General features: G+C 36.3%; 1 protein-coding gene across 18 annotated transcripts in view; it reads left to right on the top strand.

Annotated features, from left to right (window-relative positions):
• Bnc2 (basonuclin zinc finger protein 2) overlaps positions 1 to 19,202 on the top strand; it is a 420,512-nt gene that overhangs the window by 131,279 nt on the left and 270,031 nt on the right. For 2 of the 18 annotated variants that reach the window (XM_074051771.1, XM_074051775.1), the window contains exon 1: positions 15,088 to 18,101. The exons of the other annotated variants lie outside the window; for them this stretch is intronic. In XM_074051771.1, the coding sequence (XP_073907872.1) occupies positions 17,937 to 18,101 (165 nt within the window). In that variant the 5' untranslated portion in view covers positions 15,088 to 17,936. Of the gene's footprint in view, positions 1 to 15,087; positions 18,102 to 19,202 lie in introns of those variants that run through there. 18 annotated transcript variants of the gene reach the window in all.

The following is a 19,202-nucleotide window of genomic DNA, read 5'->3' on the forward strand; positions in this document are numbered from 1 at the left end:
AATATATAATAACAGTGAATATAAATTTTCTTCGAGTAGTTTTTTCAGTTCATAAAGACAAAGTCTCAGTTTGTAGAATTTGTATTTAAAAATGAAAATGATGGTTTTGTCTAACTCTCCAAAAATAACTTGAATATTTACTCACTAACAATCTAACAGGCACATATATAGTGTTAAGTTACTTGCTTAATTGCATATCGTGGTTTGGTTCTTTTTTATACATTTTTATTTGAAGCCCTATCCCACAAAAATAGCCATCCCTTTTAACATGGGGTGAATAGTCTTATTTAATCAGAGCCCTGAGAAAAGCAGTTGGTAGTTAATGGTCTTTGAAAATGATTTTCATTGCCAGACTTCGGCCATCCTTAAGATTCTTTCTGCACTTTTTCTCTCCTCTCTTTTGTACTTCCCTCCTTACAGTTGGTGTATTTTGTTAATCATGTTTTACTAAAAAAAAAAAAAAAAGGGGATTAATTTGACCAAACTTAATGATCTTGATGCTAAAATAAATACCATGCAATTTTACTATGTTGAATTACTAGACTGCTACATCAGATTTAGTTCCTTCTCTAATTTGAGTGATAATATATTTTATTTTGAGGTTTCAATAATACACATATATTGAAATGTAATTCTTAACATCCATTCTGATATAGGAATGTTGATATAGAGCAGGTGCGTGGGTTGCAGCCTGTACTTTGCAAGTCTGTGGCTAACATGCAGGCTTCATTTAACAGGTACTGTTGAATTTGTAACAAAGTGGGAAAGTAGTATGTCATGTACATACGGTATCCTATGTATATGTCCATGCAAAATATAGTCTCGTAAATATATATATTCACAAAATATATTGTCACACACATATATGTTCTCATATGTATACACAGTACACATTAAGAACTTGTGTATAAATTTCAAGTTTATTTTCAACATGATACATGCAGATGAACATAACAGGTGATCATGTTGAAATTATTTAATTTGCTCTTCTTTCCATCATCTGACCACTATTTTTATGTAATGCCTGAAGTCTTTTGCTAAGGGTGAGTCAAGGAGCCATATTAGAAAACTAAATCCCTAAAGGTATAAATATCTTATGTATAATTAAGTATTTTTAAAAATTATATATATGTATGTATATATTTAAGTGTATCTTCACAGTCACGATAAATCCAATTATTCATGCATAGCTTTATGAAAATTGATTAATGCACCAATAGCACAGATAGGGCTTCTCCAGCAGCACAGCCTCCCACTCCTGTGTCGGGGTTAAGAGCCGCAGCAAATCCTCCCTAACTAATTAGATGCTGAGTAAGGCATCTCTGAGAAGTTGGGGCAAAAGTGAATGGGTCACAGCCAAGGCAGAATTGCAAGGACTCCAGTGATAGTGAAAGCATTCAAGTTAGCCAGGTCGTTGTGACACAGGGAGCTGATTCCAAAGGAACAGTCCGTTACAGATAGTGAGCTGGCGTCATCCACTTCAATGAAAAACAAAAATCCTAGTGCTTCTTCTTCTCTACCTTATATGCACTATATACACTCACTTAAAGGAAGTTATAGTGGACACTGCTGTTTCCAACCTGCAGAGCTGCATTTATTTATGTTTATACCTTATAAGCACAAATAGGTTATGATTCTGTGCCTCCAAAGACATATTTTATGAACAAGGCCCTCTGTATTAGAATATATATCAAAAGGAGTGAGGAGAAGAAATTGGAATTCAGTTTTACCTTGTGTCCATAATTTGCACCATAATGTTCAAATTGTTCTGTGAGTTAATTCCTTTTTCTCCGTCAGAGAACTTTTTGGTAGTAGAGAAAACAGAGTGAATTGTGGCATGACTTCTGCAGTGAGAGAAATTTCTTTGGGACACCCTACTTGTTATTGTCAAAAGAACACGGGACATAATTGTTCCAACATTTCTTTCACAACAGGTTCGGAGCCTAGTTTATTAAGTGTAAAAATGAATTCTGTACCATGTGCAAATACTTGTGTACCATTTATGGTATTCCTCTGCTGCTTGGTGACCACTCTTCTCTAGGCCTTACCCAGAAGATTGTTTGGGGGTCGTAGGAAATTATTGATCTCACCCCTGTCTGTCAAAGCTGATGCCACTTTTATTTTCAGAAAAGCAGCTGCCTTCCACATTTTGCTTGATAATGCTCATGTACTGAAAGACATGGGAGTCAGAGCAGAAAGGAAGTCAGAGACTCTTTCAAGGAAAATGGTACAATGCAGAAACAACAGCTTCCCCGTAGGCAGAGCAAGAAGTAACAGAGGGATTTCCCCCATAGGATAGACTAGTAGACACACAGGAAAAAATAAGATGAAAAAGATTATTCTGAGCAGCTCAAGCACTAAGAAGTTGGAATATGTACAAATGACATTCCCCAAATGATGCCTGGGGCTGTGACATCCATAGTACCCATACTTCCTCACTGAACATGACCTGTACTGCCATCTCCCTCTCCAGGCTTTAAAGAAAGTTTAGAGAATAGGAAAAATAAAAGTATTGATTCTTTTTTAATTTGTACATTCCCTGTAGGAAGCCTCGCAAATTTCATAGTGCACATTCAAACCCTCAGGTGAAAAATTTATGACTGGAGTTCATTTGGGTGAGGACAGTGTGCAGTGTCATCCTGTCTAAGCACGGCATGTTGCATTTTGTGCCACTGAGTGCAGAGATCAGAAAAAGGGAGTGCCCCGTATCTTTTCTTCATTCACAGAGCTTTCCTTGATGGAATTGCTCCTGGAAAAACAATGCATTAGTCAAACTGGCGAGTTTAGAAATCCGATTCTCAGCTTATTAATCATCATTCCAATTAAAAAAAAAGAATTGATCCTTTAACAACAAAATAATATCCTTTTGTTTTTCTTTAATTAAGCCCATCAGTTTTTCATTTCTCTCTGTAAAGAAAAGGAAAATAATCTTGAAATGTAGGAAGTTACTCATTGAAACAACTGTTTCCCTGGAGCATATCTGACATCTTATTTACCCAATACTTTAGAACTATAGTGTTATTTTGCTACTGTCTTTAGGGTTTACATGTCATGGGGGGGTGTTGATTTATAAATCTTCTGTTTGATTGGTAGAAATTTACTTAATGACCTAAGTACAAGGTTAGTCAGTTCTTAACTTCCTATCTTCTTTCTCATAGACCTAATTTCTTCCTTACTTTATTTTCCTTTCTTCTCATTTCTTACTCTGAATCCTTTCTTACTTTCACTGACTCCTTTGCCCTAATACAAGGAATTGTGGAATGTACCTGAAACTAACAGCTATTGAATAAAGCATCCCTTTGCCCGTCCATCATTTTGACAGAGGTGTGGGAAATAGGAGCTACCCTCACCTGTGTGGTGACAGGAGGACTGTCTCTACTTTGCTATAGAAGAGTTCTTTAAGTCAGGGTGTGGATTAAAAAAAACCCAAAACCCAAAAAACAACCAAAACTACAACTAAGGGTCATAGTTTTATCATTCAGAGGTGCTGAAAGGTAGTTCAGTTTGATCCTTAGGTTGTATATGAAAGTACTTAGCTGAAGAGAGATTTTGCTTGCTTTTTTTCCCTCCTTCTTCAATAGTAATTCTTGGATTTATCATTTTACACAGTTAGACTTACATCTACACAAGAGCACTTCCTTAGAAGGAGGAAAAGATATAAAGGGTAGCACAATAGCTAGAAGATACGACTCTGAGACAAGCTGCAGCTTATAAGAGTTAACTGAGACATTTAAAGAGTGATTGAAATGATGGCAAGACCAGTATGAATAGATGACATTATGAAATGGAAATTTAAAGCATGCAGTATACATAACATGTAAGGAGGATTCACTAGTGTTTTATATTTAATAAATTTTAACTCATTGTCTCACAAGGCATGGAGATTGTTAAAACTGACAAGATTAAACACTCTTCTATATGGGAAAAATATGGGCTTCCAGTATTTACCTGCTGTGCTTTTGTGTGACTGTCATGAATTTTTCAACTTTATTAAGGTATCTTTTAGTGGCTATTGGTTCTCCAGGCACTTCTTCAGGATTTACATTTGATGATCAAAAGGCCTGAACTGGGTGTCTGAACAGAAAAATTTCAGAATAATGAATATTTTACATGACAAAAAATAACTACTTTCAGCTGGCTTCACATAATAGCAAAACTAATATTAAAATGAGAACCTCTATTAGAAGATTTTAATAATTTTTTTTCTCCTTCTATTAAAATTAGAACAAGAAAAATTTCATTGACTCACATCATTAGGATGGGTATTTGGGACACCTAATCAAGCATGGGTAAAGAAAGCTGCCCACTCTACCAGTGCCAGAGGGCAGTGGACATGATTGGGTTGCCACTTGCATGATATGGGGAGTAATTATACACTGAGCATATTAATGATGGTGTCCCTTCAGTAAGAATGCCTGCAGACATTATATTTGTTGACCTCACATCGTAACCCAGTGTGGAGTCAGCCAGGTTTTCTGGTATAGTATTTAATACTTCTTCTTGTTTAGTCTTTATTTTTTAGGTATAAATTATTAGAGTACCAGAAAGAACAAAAACAAAAGTCCTGCTTCAGACTTCAGGGAAGAGCTTACTGACTTGCTATTGAAAAAAAAAAAATATATATATAAATCCCATATTGCTTTGTGGTGGTACATTTATATGTGATACACAATCACATAGAAGTGTATACCTCCTTCATTGGCTGGTTGATAACAGGTGATTTATTTCTAAGTACATTCACGATTTGTTAACAACTGCTTTAAATACAATGAGTGCATGGATGGCTCACCCCATCACCCCAAAGAGGCATGCCTGTCCTAGGAATACATTCCATGGTAATGTTGCTTTAGACTAGATAGTCTTATTGCTTCTTGAGCATCACCTTTTGATGAAGCTCTGTGCCATTCATTGGGACATGGTATGATTGTTTCTTGCTTTATGAGTTGCCATTTTTCAACAAGTGGGAAACTGTAGTTTCTTCAAATAAGTTTCAGGTTTTAAGTTTCAAAGAGGAATGAAGCTGGGAAAGAGACACCAAGGTGAGACACTGAGGCTCATCTTTTCCCTTCCCAGCCACTGTTTTTTCTTGTCCTGAATACCTTTGGCAAGTAATCATGGGACTGAATAAAACTGTTACCAGTCCTGTTATCTACTAAATAGAGTTCATTGAGGAGAAGGGCTTTTCCATTTTTGTTTGTGAGATTTATTATAAATTAGGAAGGAACCAGAATAGGAAGAGTTAGCAGTCCAACATCTGGGAGAGCTTGTTTCAGTAGCCAGCCTAGAAGCCAGAACTCTGGCTTCATACAGGTGAGATGTGTTATGGGAATAAAGGCCTTGTGCATTTAATGAACCCCGCCTGCCTGTCAGCTTGGTTTTTCATGCACCATTGTTGTTCAAATAAGAAAAAGAGAGTGTTCACAGCCTCTGGTGAGATTAGAGTAATGAAAATGAAGTGTTAATCTGTTGATAGGAAGCACATCCCATATCCTGCATCCCGGCCACATTCATGCATGTATAATATATTCCAGGTTCTCTCATGACCGAAGAAGCCTGGATGTTCATTATATTAAAAACACCCTTTTGTTAGAAGTGAGAAGTTGGCTGTTTTGACTTGTGTAAATAGTTACTTTAAATAATTTCCTAGTAAACCAATTGCTGCCTGCCTTCTGAGGATTCTGATAACATGCTGCTCCTTGTATGTGCCAGTGCTCTGATCTTATTTCTTTACAAATGCAGAATGCCAAAATGACCCTCAGCATAAGCCTACGTTGACATTGGTTTTTGTAGAAAATCAGTGGTTAATAGAAAGAAGTTAAGTAACAACAATACCTTCCTTACACAAGATGCAGAGTAAATAAAATCAAACATTTGTTACTCTTTGTTTTCTTTTTCATCTTAAAACACTATAGTGCAAATAAAAGTAACAAAATCAGGAGTCTTTTAGAACTGCATTACCTGTTTGTTGTCAGCTGCCATGATGTGGCCGGATGAGACTAGCTTCAGGCTTTGGTCATCATGGCAAGGAACTGATTGTGTGTTTTCATAAAACTTCCTTTCTAGAATGGTATAGAAGGTAAATTAACATGAATGTAATAGAGTATACTTTTCCTAGAATTACTGTTTTTTTTTCTACCATTCTAGTCAATAACTATTCAGGAAGTGTTATTTTAAAAAAACAGACATAAAGCTATACTTTTAAATAAAATAAGCATAGCCTTAGATTATCACAAGATGTTTTAAGGAAAATAATGTGAACAGTGGTTCAGGGCTCTTTATCTGCATGCTGTCCTATAAGATTATCAATTCAAGAAGCACCTGAAATGGTTTAGAAAGAAGTATAAAAGGGAGTGTAGGAGTATGAATATGGTGAAAATATTATGTACACAAGTATGTAAATGGAAAAAATGAAACCTGTTGAAAGTATTCCAGCAGTGAGGGAAAGGAGGTAAAGGAGAGTGCTGGAGGGGGTGAATTCAACTATGTGTATTGTAAGAACTTTTGTAAATGTCACCATGTACCCCAGTACAGCAATGATAAAGAACAGTTGAAAAGAAGCATAAAAGTGGAGGGAGAGGTAAATTAATAACTGAGTTCAGGTGTCTGTTTCTAATTGCTCAAATTCAGACATAATAGAAATTAAGGAAAAGTGTTTTCCATGAGGAATGTATCACTGTCATTCAAATATCAGGACTAAAACTGCATTCATGGGACTCATATTTAGTGAATTTTCTCTTTTCCTATTCAATCAAGACCTAAGGAATGCAGTGTGATCATTATGATTTTGTGAACTATTTACTTAAAGTTGCTGAAGTTGTTAAGAATCAAGGGAATTTTGGGATTAATGTCTGATTGTGAAGTAAATTTGGCATATGTTCAGGGATTATTTCTTTAGGTAAAAATATTTCTCTTAAGAAGGAAGCATCTCATTAAAAAATAATCTTTCAAGCATGTGGTCCAGTGATGAAACATAACTAAAAAGTAGTATGCTGCAGTGGGTCTGAATCTTACTCTAATACATTGTTATATGACTGGTCAAGGCCAACTTAACACAGTTTTCATGAATATCTAAGCTTTTCTTGAACATAGTAATATTTCAGCAATAACCTGTTTTTAATATAATTGGATAAGATGGAAAGATACTTTCTTCCCTTAGATAAATAGGACATTTTTAATTTGTACATTCCACTGATAGGTAGAAATGCTGTGGTATTGTGGTTGATTGGAAATAATGAAATGTCAAAGATTTCCTCACACTCACTTTTAGTTAAAGAGAAGAAGTAAAAAGAATGCATGGTGACTTTGTCATAGACATCTGCTTTTAAGTAATAGTCATTTTAAAAAAAATATGCTATGACTTTTTGGGTCACTTGAACCCTCAATAATGACTGTTCAATATAAGTATAAGTGTCCAACATTCATGTAGAGCCAGTGAAGATGAGTCTTTGCTATAATATTCATGCATCTTAAATGTTGAATAAAAATGTGCCTTGAAGGCATTCCTATTTTCATGTTAGGGTCCATTTTCACTTAAGTACATGATAGTTCTAGCAAGGAAGTGCAGAAGTATTAACCCATGAAGGATCAAAGTGGATGCAGATCTGAGTGGTAGTTTGACATAAGCATCTTTTCTGGGCTGCAGAGAAGAATGTGGTCTATTGGAAATCAGTGTAAAGGTTTGTTGCACCACTGTATAAGGCTAATTCACTAGTCCTGGATTTACCATTTAAATGTTTTTTTAAATTACAAAAGAGTGTTTCCTTTGCTTCACACTTGTTTTATTGATGAACTGCGTTTGGCAACTGCATTTGTCTTATATGAGGTAAACTCATGAAATATGTAGTTTTAAATCCCTATTTCTGGATCACCCTGTCCTTTTTTTCTACAAACTGTTTTTGGAATACTATGAAAGTTTAAAGATCAAGAATTGCCTAAAAGAGTTTTGGGGAGGTAACGAAAATTAAATCAGTAGAGTGGCTCTGGGGTGGACCAGAATTCTCACTTCTCAATCACGGTGAGATGGCAGCAGCTTAGGTCCAGCCAGTCATTGCCAGGTAAGAATGTAGGCCCCAGGATGCCAGATTATTTCTTATTTTTCTTTTTAACAAGATGCCAGAAATCCAATTTTTATGTGAAATCTCCTGATTTTGAAATCTTGGCAATCTATTCAAATATTTTTAAAACTGTGTGGTCCAAAGAAAACTTATCTGCAGGCTATATTCAGCCTACTGGTTGCCAGTTAGAAACCTCTATTTTAGATAATATTTTAATGGATGAAGATAATAGTTTTTATTGCACATTATCATTCATCTTGGGAATTCCCCACAGGTATAAACTGAATTCTCCATTTTTTTCTTGGAATTAAAATTAGTAAATATATTTGTGGTATGGATAGCTTTGTGTGTAGCTTATTTCCTTCCTATGACTCATACTTGAAGGAAAACCAAATGTATGGGCAGAATAAAAATAGTCAAATTATTTATTTAAATAAGGTAGAGATGCAAGAGTTTCTGAATTACAGGTCAAGAAAAGGAGATTCCTAAATTCTGACAAGAATCCCATGATTTGTGTCAGTAATTGATGGAGATGAAAAGCTGAATTCAACTATAAAGAGCTTTTCATCTCACCTTTAAGCAGTGGATTCTTGGCCCTGAATCTTTGTGGGATTGCTATAATTTACCAGGCAATTGATTATGATGTCACGAGAAGAAGATGGACCACAAGGGGAAAACTTCCCCATACTAATTTGTGCAAGACCAATATTTTATCTTTGTTTCAAGAAAACATCATTTATATTGTATAAGATGAGGTTTTCAATGTCTGTCTATATTTTTTGAAGGGGCTCTTTAAAAAAAATAATCTATTCACAATTGGAATTCTCCAGGCAAATCAGATATCAACATTTTCAACAGAACAGGTAATTAATTGGTTTGAATTTCAAATTGAAGGTCATCCTGTTATTGATTTTCGTGGGAACAGGAAACAAGAACATCTTGTTAAAATGATCTGCAAATGGGGCATAGATGTGCCTAGGTTCTGTCTAGGGTCTTGTTGATAAGTGTCACTGGACAGTGTTCGAACCCCATTTGAAACCCATTCAACAGAGATGATTCCCTTCTAAAATCAGAAGGGAGTCATCTCTGTTGTAAACATAACAAGCTGCTGGTGTGCTTCCAAAACTGCAGAGAAGAGCTGAACTGGAGAAAAAGAACAGAGATTAACACAACTGGATCTCCAAAAGTCAGGTATTTCAAATCAAGAGTGCATGCTTGTACCGAAGTATCTGTCAGCGTGTCAGAAGGAGGATGGTATGCAGTGTTCAAGAAGGTTCAGCATCAACACAGCTGTGACTTAACACTTCTGGAAACCTTTCAACTGGGAATTAGATAAGATATCTTTAATATAAGAGGGGGGTGGGAAGTAAAGGAGGTGATAGCAAGTAGAAGATAAAATAACACATCCTTTTAAATGCTATTAATTTTTATAAAATAACATTTATGCCTTGAGTTTGATAGTTTTATTGTTCATGTGCCAGGTTATTTTAAAGCAGTTACTTCTCTCTCTGCTGTGTTTATACTTTTAGAGAATGGTGTAATGTTAAGGTAATAGGAATGAAGTGGGTGGTGAATATTATGCACTTCTAAACTGGAGTAAGCATTTTAATTTTACCTGTGTTAACCAAATTAGAAATGCAGTTCAGCTTTTTCTTATGGTTCAAACTAAAATTCTTAACAAAAATATAAAATAAAATTGCAGGCCGTCTATTTGAAATACCCTGAAGCTGTTAATGCAGTTATTTCCAAATTGATGTACTTCTGTGTAGGCATGACAGTGGCACCAGCTATCTAGATTAAGCCTTAACATTCCACAGAACCTTTTCAAGTTTATTATGAGCTTCAAAGCTTGCACATCCCTGAGAGACTATCAAGTTCAAGCATGTCACTTTGCCATAGACACAGTTAACTTTCTTGAATCAAAATGTACTTTTCAGAGGCCGATATTGTTTAGGTGACCCTTAAAACTTCTTAGTTCTCTAGAGTCAGTTGTTTTTCTGATACATGGTGGTTTGCCCTCTTGAATTCTGTAGACCCGTCTATTGACACTGGTTGGAAACTACCCCTACATAAAAACAGCAATGGTCACAATTTGTGTAAAGGCCTGTAATGGTGTCAAGCATCCATTAAAATCCTTTCTCAGCTCTGTTTCTGGAGCTCAAGTTGTTGATCTTGTTTTACCAATTGCAATTGGATTTTCATAATAGTCATTAAAAATGTAGCTGGGAGGGGGTGGGGGAACACATGAAATTGCTAATGCTAGTCCGATACTTGAGTGGTTTGTTACCATCGAAGGCTAATGTTTTGGAAGAAGACCATGGGACTGCTCAGTCTGTCTCATGGTACATTTCTCAAGGACAGAAGTCCCCCATTTCTTGAATGTGAAGCACCTGCCCTTTTGGAGTTTCCTGGATTTTAGTTCCTATCTCAGTTAATAAACCGACCCTGTCTGTGTCTTGCATTTCAGAAATGGAACTTGACGCACTAGTCAGCATTGCAAAGGTCACCCTAAAGCTATTGGCAGAATATACTGCCCTTTGTTGCTCAGTGATGATAATGCTACTGTAGCAGTTAACTGGATGTATTTGACTGAGTGGCTTTCCCAGAATACCAAATTATCTATTTAGTTCTTTTAAACACCTGATAGAATGCCCATTCACAAGCTGTCTCAAGTGTATTTTTGAAAGGGATCTTAATGATACTTGAAATGCCAGTGCTTTGGCCACAGGACGGATAATCTATGCAGAGCGTGTGTCTATTGTGTTGTTTTGCTGCTGTGGAAATGCTTTTAAGTTATTCTCATCTTTTAGAGTTTTCCTTTTATCTGAAAATACTGATGTTCCAACAAGTTTGAAAATTTGAGGGGCTTAAAGTTTCCTTACAGGTTGCCTTCTGTTAGAGCCATAATACTTTAAAATCATACTTTTTTGCCTTTTTTTTTTTTTTAGGAGAGAAAACATCATTTATAAGGGTATCATTTCTTTTCACATTATTTCTCATAAAGGTAAAATGTCGAAATAACATTTTTGTTATCAGGTTATAACCTAATACCTTTATACATAGTACAAAAGTAAGTTTCATCCATCTTTTAATATCCTTAAATTTTATAGTTTGCTTTCTAAAATACTAAGTTATATTCACAATTATAGAGGAGCAAATGAATGATCACTCTGCTTATGAGGCAGGGATTGCATTTGAGACAGTTTTGTGATTTGCATGGTTAACTGATTTTGGTGGTATTAGTCCTTTTGTTATAATTTCTTGTACACAGGTAACAACTTTATCTTGGCTCTTACCTAGATAAAAGGGTGTAAAGATTTAAGTACTAAGGTGCCTGTGACATCCATTAATTATTTTTATGTATAAATATATTTGAGACTAATTACTTTCCCATATGTTTGACTTTCCACATACTCTTCCATCCCCTAGTCCATGTGTCCTAGTCAGATTGGGAAAGCCATTTAGGCATTTAAAGTTACTTCTTTGGTATCAAAATGAGAAAATGAAGACTCAGGGAAATCTTTTCAATTAACTGTTTCATATCTTTGAATAGAACAGGTTCTGTCTTGCCTTTTTTCCATGCATCCATTCACTTACTTCTTACTGAACTGGATGAGCACATCTCAAATAAAGTATATTCCTTCTCTCTCCAAAATAATGGAATGAAGTCAGTGATCAGGTAATTTTTGTGACAGTAATTCAGCAATTAAAGGGAGCTAATAAACAAAATGATTTAAAATAGAATGGCTAAAATTTAATTTGATACTGAAGAATATTTGAGAACAAGATATAGTGGTAGAATTTTGTGTTGTAGATTCTTTATGACCTAAATGCTTGTTGAAGGAACTTTTTCTTTAACCTACAAGTATATTTATCTTAGAAGAATAATCACTTCATGCTGTTCATTCTTTTTCTAGTTGACCCATTCTCCAGACCTTTAAAAACTTTTTAAGTGGATGTAAATTCCATTTTAATTAGACCAGTGCAATCTAACACTGCAACTAGCCAGGAATGGGAGAAACATGCTGGCTGTTAATACAACCCAAATCAACCATAGCCAGATAATTCCCCAGATCTTTGTAACACTCCCCTTCTCCACCTCCACAATTAAATGACCCTGTTGTTCTGGAGTTTCAACAAGACATTTAAGGTTCAATTTTTAAAATGATCATCTTTTACTGGATTCTGTGCTCTTGCATTTCTTTCTTTCTTCCTCTTGCCACACAGCTGTCACTGGTACAGGAGAAAGACTGGGGGAGGGGAGGAGGAGGAAGCCCTGTTCAAATCGTGTCACGTAGCACTAATTCATCTGCTCTCATTAGAGGGAGCGAGGGACAGCAGTGATGGCCAAGAGCTGCACTCCACACATGACACGCGAACAGTTTGGGGAATAGAAAATTGCTTTCTCAGGAAGCCCAGCCAATTAAGGACTTGACCATATTGAATGTCAAGTGTTAATTTAGGTTTTTCTTCATTTTCCCAGTAGTAATGCGGGTCCTGTGATGAGCAAATACATGTCAAGTAAAAGTTGATTGCATGAAGGACCTGGGTATTATATGTCACTGACAAGTCACAAATGTACGGAAATCTTTTAACCCCTTAGGTGAGCACGTTGGGGGAGGGGGAAGAAAGAAGGTAATGGTACCTTAATGATAAGAACAGTGTATGTGGGGGTAGCTTGGATGGGACAGACAGGAATGGTAATTCATGCAAAAAACCTAGATAGGACAAATCCTACTTTGAGGGCATAAAGAGTGGTCCTCAAAAAAGATGCATATATATGATTCTTCTTCACTGCAAATGCACTACCCAGAATATGTATTCTGTTTCCTAAGATTTTGTGAAAAAAGAATATAGTATACTGTATGGTCTTGAACTAGGAAATTTCTCATTAATTATTTCCTTTGAAAGAAATAATTATCATTAAATAGCTACAATACTAGTTTGGATATTTTGACCCATGGGCTCAGTGCAGATGAGTATTTACTTACAATTTTAGTTTCTAATCAATATTCGTTTAAAAAATTGACCCTGTGTAATACCATGTCATAGGAAATATGTAAAACATAAGATTGAAAGAGTGTTTGTTTTCTGTCATGAGTATCTCTGTAAGATAGTGTTTAGTCAATAAAAACTGGTAAAAGGTCCATCATTGTCTTTCATCCCTTTTTGTGTCCAGTTGTGGAAGGAATGACTCTAGCTTCAGTGAGTGAGGTAACTTTGCTTTTTTCAACTAAATGTTGCCCATCGTGTGTAGCATCTCATTTCCATTCATCAGCATTCATTTACATATGAATGTCCTAAAAAATAAAGAGAAAGTCTGTTTCTCTTGTGATTGTACACATAGCAAATAAAAATGTCCCCACAGTTTAAAATCCTGCTTCTTGTAGTCTAAGCAATTTTAGATTAGAATAAAAATCAGAGATGTTATTATAACCTGGTCATTTGTTTTTTAGTTTGTTTTGTTTTAAGTAGAACTACTTTTCTCCTTCATTTCTTTGAAGATGTGATCTTAACATGCTTTCTTCAAACTTACCCTCTTCTATTTATTCCAAAAATTCAGCACACTTTTTATGTTGACAAGGCTTACATTTTGAAAACCTATGTCTGATAATGCATGGATTTTGACACCAAAATTTACTAACAGTCTTTCTCTGTCTCTTCCTCAGGTTAAAAACTGTGCTATCATTATATTAAAATTTATATTAAGGAACAATTAGGAAAGAATTCTAAGAATTTAATGTTTCATAAAATAGATTTTCCTTAAGAAAACCTAATTCTTCTAATTAGGCTGTTGAATGCTGGGATGGAATATCAGGTCTTTAACATCTCTTCTCCCTGTCTGGAAACCAACCAAACAAAATGAGCTCAGTTCTCCCTGCCCAACCCACTTAGATAAGCTCTGTCTATGGAACTCTGATGGCATTGAGAGAGCACTGTTTAATTACAGTCCCCATTGTCAGCAGCTTCTCTTCCGCTGGGTGTTCTGAGAGACTTAGTAAGTTTCAGTAAAGTAAATTCTGATGATGGCAACTCAGGTTGCTGATTCAAGTTATTCCTCTCTTCTGTGTCACTTTTGACGGATGGCACCTAATGCAATCAACAACCACAGGCCAGGAGAGCCTTTTCTTTGGTTACTTTAGTAACTAGACCAGGGATTCTTTTCCCTCCTCCCTTGATCTTCCTTCAGGCACTCATTCTTCCCTGCCACCCCCACCAACACTTCAGTCCAAATAGGGAAGGAAAAGAACCGCAGTGCTATCCAGGATAGGCTTTTCCTAAACCTCCGTTTCCCAATAGTGAAGCTGAATCTGCCTCCCTTTGCGTGCGTTTTTGATAAATTTAAGAAGTCAAATCGCTGACACAGATAGATAATCCAAGTGTATAGGGTGAAGAGTTATAAATTAACACATTATTCCCTCTTAATGTGAAATACTTGAGAATGCATTTTCTCAGTCCCCTGACATCTACCCAGTGAGGGCTCCCATTGTACTTTTCAAGTGGCATTGATTTGTTAAAGCGCTGAATTAGCATCTCCAGCCAGCTGCCTGGTCCACGTAGTGTTGTGGGACTCCAGTTCCCCCTGTCTTCTCTGCCATCCTTTTTTTCTTGTCTTGTTTTTTCTTCGGTTTCCCTCCTGACTCTTCATCTGCTTCTTTCCATTTTGTTCCTCCTCATTTCCTTCTTTCTCACCCTTCCCTCCCTGTTATTTGTTCTTCTTTCAGTCTGCTTTTGTCTTGCTTCATCTCTTTGCTTTTTCTTCCTTCTTTCTTTTGTCTATACCTCTCTTTTCCTTTCTTATCCCTGAGGCTTTCGAAACCTGTTAACTGCTTGGAGAAAGAGAGAGAGAGAGAGAGAGAGAGAGAGAGAGAGAGAGAGAGAGAGAGAGAGAGAGAGAGAGAGAGAGAGATTAGATTAATTTAACCAATCCCATGGCTCCGAGCGAAGTCTTGATGAGAATAAAAAGTTAACATGTTTGTTTCCACGTTAACATGTGTTTCCATGTTAATGTGCTCTTCATAATAGAAGTTGGTAAAAAAAACACCTCACTTTTCTAGAAGTCAAAAGATAACTTACAGAACTTTTAAACTCATTTCTAAATGTCATGTAACATGGTAAAGTTTTCTTCTGGTCAAGGAAAATGTAAATCACTAGTGGTTATCACACTTTTGATCACCTCTCATGTAGCTACCAAAATAACATTTCTGCAAAACTTATTTTGAGTTTTGCAACTATTTTTGCATATCAGTGAAGTTTTGATGTGTCTTTCTTTAGTAAGTTCTGTCTTGTTCTGATTCCTTGTTTATATTGGTAGAATTTAATAGAAGATATTGTTTCATTGTGATATTTATAACATGCTATGATTTCCTGGTATGTGATGCAGTGAACATTTAGATTATAACATCAGATGGAAATAAAATAAGGCTTCTGATCCTCTGCCCTGAATGCCAGAGTTTTTCAGAGGACATGCAGTTTGATGGAGAGGATGGAAAAGTGCTGACTATACAAGTTTACATACCTGAAGTCTTTCCTTTCATTAGATATTGGTCTCAGACACCTGATTAATTTGATACAAACAGAAAAGAGTACTTGTGTGGGTTTAGAAAGAAATTACCCTCTGTAATTTTAATCTTATGACCTCATGTAGTTCTGGCTTCAATTTTGGTAGGTTTCCCACTGATAACATCACAATTGGAATTTGAATTTATTGATATGTCGATTATGTAAAAGATCGAATGTCTATTGCTGTTTTTATACAGATTAAACTTAAGAGTTTGACTTCAGTACTTACATTTTGAAATAGAAATACCTTACATAGGTTTTGATAACCTTTGCTTCTGTGTTGGATTGATTTTCACCTCAATCAAATAAAATTTTTTCTTTAAAAAAAAAAGTTAATTGCTGTGCTCTCTATAGTTAGCATGGCCTGGCTAAGGTGAAGGGATTAGAATGACTTTTTGATGCATAATAATGTCTGTTTAAAGGAAAGAAAAAGAAAATTTAAGTCTTTCAACTAGGGCTTAAGACTAATTCCAGCTACTAAGGAGACAAAAATTACTCTAAAGAAACAATTTAGCTTTATTTTATATGTGCATGTTAACTTGCTTTGAGATCATCATTTTGTATTTTAGGGTGTTCTCTTAGATGAAGTAAGATGTTCTTCATTTGTTACTGCAAGGGGGCTTGACCTCACTCCAGGGGATGAAAGCTCTAAGACCTGCCTTCTGCTGCAGAATCACAGCTCACCTGGTTGCAGCTTAGGGCCAGAACCAGGGCTTGCTGCCTTCCTTAGCTGTCTGTGACTAAATAGAAAGGGAGAGTAAGACAAAACAATAGGACAAGACTGAAAATGAAAGTGTCCCAAATGAAAATAGTTAATACAATGATCAGAAAAGGGAATCAACAAACAGTTCAAGAAGACATACTTCAATAGTGAGAAAGGAGTTCACTGTAGTGAAAAATTGTATGTTTTAAGGGTGAAAATTATGATTGCTGGTAACTTAAAAAATTTATATACTGTTGTGATTGGTTATGAAGGGCCACATTAAAAAAAACAGTAAAGCATTTTTGGGACTAGGAATGTAGTGCAGTGGTAGGCTGGGTGAGCAAGCACTAGAACAAAAATTGTAAGTAAGCACTTTCATAAACTTTTAAATCTGATTTTCTTTTTACCATGCTGAGGATCGAACCTAGTGTCTTGCACTTGCGATAACACTCTACCACTCAGCCACATCCCAGCCCATTTAATGTGATTTAGATTTCTCATTAGGATCATGTATGTTTTATCTTGTTCCCTAGTTTTTCATTTATATTACTTGGAGGGCAGAACTCTTTACACAAGTAATAAATCAATTAATTCAGTTTTTAAAATCTAACATTGTTACTGGCTTATTTTGTGGTAATAATTTAGCCACACAAAATGGTTAAGTATGAATGTTTTAGAATTCATCACCTTCAAAAATTTTTCTCTAAAATTCTCAGGAGAAATCAAAATTATTTCTGTTTTTGTATTTTGTAAGTCTAAATTAAATGTCACTTAAATGTGAAAGAACTGGCACCTTTGATAAGTAGTCCCCAAAGCAAATCAGCTTGTCAGTAATCATAACCTAATTATGAATGCAAATGTAAAGTTTGCTTTTTTTTTAAAGTCCAAAACAAACAAGGGGGGAAAAAAACCCCACACCAGTCTACAACATTATACTACTCAAGGAAAAGCATCTCTCTACTTAGCCACAGGACTTTCAATAGTAGCTCTAATAATAAGGAAGAAAGCTGGCACCTGCCCAAGTGCTTGTTGAGAGGGAGCAGCAAATGGCCTGCTCACTGTGTGGCTGTGCAGAAATTCCAGGGTGACACATGCCTCACAAGCCAGTCACAATGCGAAGGGTCAGGGGTCATGTTCAAGAGCAGGGTGTTGCTGGATAAGGCTGAGGAAGCAGAGGTGGCCCCTCTGTGCTCAGTGTGTGGGTCTGTGTACTCCTTTCCCGTCAAAGCTAGCCGAGAGCAGCCAAAAAAGCGGTTCCTTGGCAGGGTTTAATGGCAGGATGATGTAGTCTGTTGTGACTAGTGCATTCCTTTCAGGTTAAACTAGGGAAATGGCATTGTGTTAAAATTCCAAGTCGCATTTAGCCCTCCAGGGGAGTGTGTGTGGCAGTGGTGGGTGGGGGTGGGGGTGACTTAGAGGCTCAGGAACTATCAGAGGAACACTTCCCTTGGAAAATTTTACCCACCAGCATGAAGCTGATTTGCTGTGATGGTCACTTAGAAGGGTTTCGCTTTTTCCTAAACTGTGGCTGTTTAAAGTCTTGCAGTCTGGACAATTAACAGCTGAAGAAAATATGACAAGACACACGCAAAGAGGTTGGGAGATAGAGGGGAGGAATGTGCCAGAAAGGAGCTGAGCTGCCTTGTGTAAACTGCCTGAGTAAGGCCCCCTCCTTGCCTGGGTCCCTGTCCCCCCTTCCCAGGCTGTTTTGCTGTCTGCCTGAAGGCCAGGACTGGTCTACTAACCTTGCACTACTGACTGGGAGGCCGCTGCAGCTCATGGTACTGTATGTTACCATTACTACTCCCTCATTCCTTTTCCCTGGCTTTTTTTTTTTTTTTCTCTTAACAATTTCTCTATAATAATGGTTTATATTAGTCAGAGGGATACAATTTAGGAATGCAGAAGGTCCGAGTTTAAAACAAAACAAACCTAAGTATGGTGTTCCCCCCTCCTTGGCATTTAGAAGGGCTTAACTGAACCATTCTAATTCCGTTGCAGCTGAAGGTTTCTACTGTGCCGGAATTCTGGAAATGGGGCATTTTGGGTCTTAATAAAGTGACTGTTGTGAAGCCACACAAGCATCCTCAGGTTTTTAGGATGTTTTCAGGCCTTCCAGGTGTCTCAGCTATATCCATTTTGCAGATTGCTGCTACCCGAGTCCCTCTCCAGGGGAAACTCTGACCATCTCATTCATGGTTTCAGTTGTTTTAGGCATACAGTTACAGAGGGTGTACACGACTTGACTTCACTTGTAATTTTGCACTGTACATATAACATTCCAGGTCGTTTCATGATTTGATCTGACTTAATTTATAACAGATTAAAATGTGGATGTATGGAACAGCTTTCTGATTTTGCACTGTGCCTTTGTCAAATATTCATGTGTCTAATTGTTTCCTAGTGAACAGCAGAAATATGTTTATTTTAGGATTACCTAAGAGAAGATACCATAGAATTTGAATTTTAGTTTTGAACTACATATTTCTCTATACTTTCAAACCTTAATACTTTCTTTGTTTTCCTGTTCTTTTGCAGTGTTATTTTCACTTCCTTAATAGTGCATATGTATGTATGTATGTGTGGGCATCTGTTAGTGTGTTTTTGAGTGTTTATGAACACTTTGATAACTGCCAAATATAGTTGCAAGGAAAAACTTGTAGAGCTGATAAACTAAGATAGTTTTCCACTGATTAAGTTATCACTTAAAAAATGTTATGTAACAGAAACTTAACTCAATAACGTTATATAGAAATGTAAACTGTGAGTGGGCCCGTGTGCCCTGTTTATATGGGGTTCTAAGTGCATGATTTATGTATTTCTATAAAATGATTTTGTCAAGATAGACCTCCTGAGTTTAATCTAATTGGTGGTGTTTGTAT

This window comes from Castor canadensis, chromosome 13 (genome assembly GCF_047511655.1).
Source record: "Castor canadensis chromosome 13, mCasCan1.hap1v2, whole genome shotgun sequence".
In the NCBI taxonomy this organism is placed as follows: Eukaryota; Metazoa; Chordata; class Mammalia; order Rodentia; family Castoridae; genus Castor; species Castor canadensis.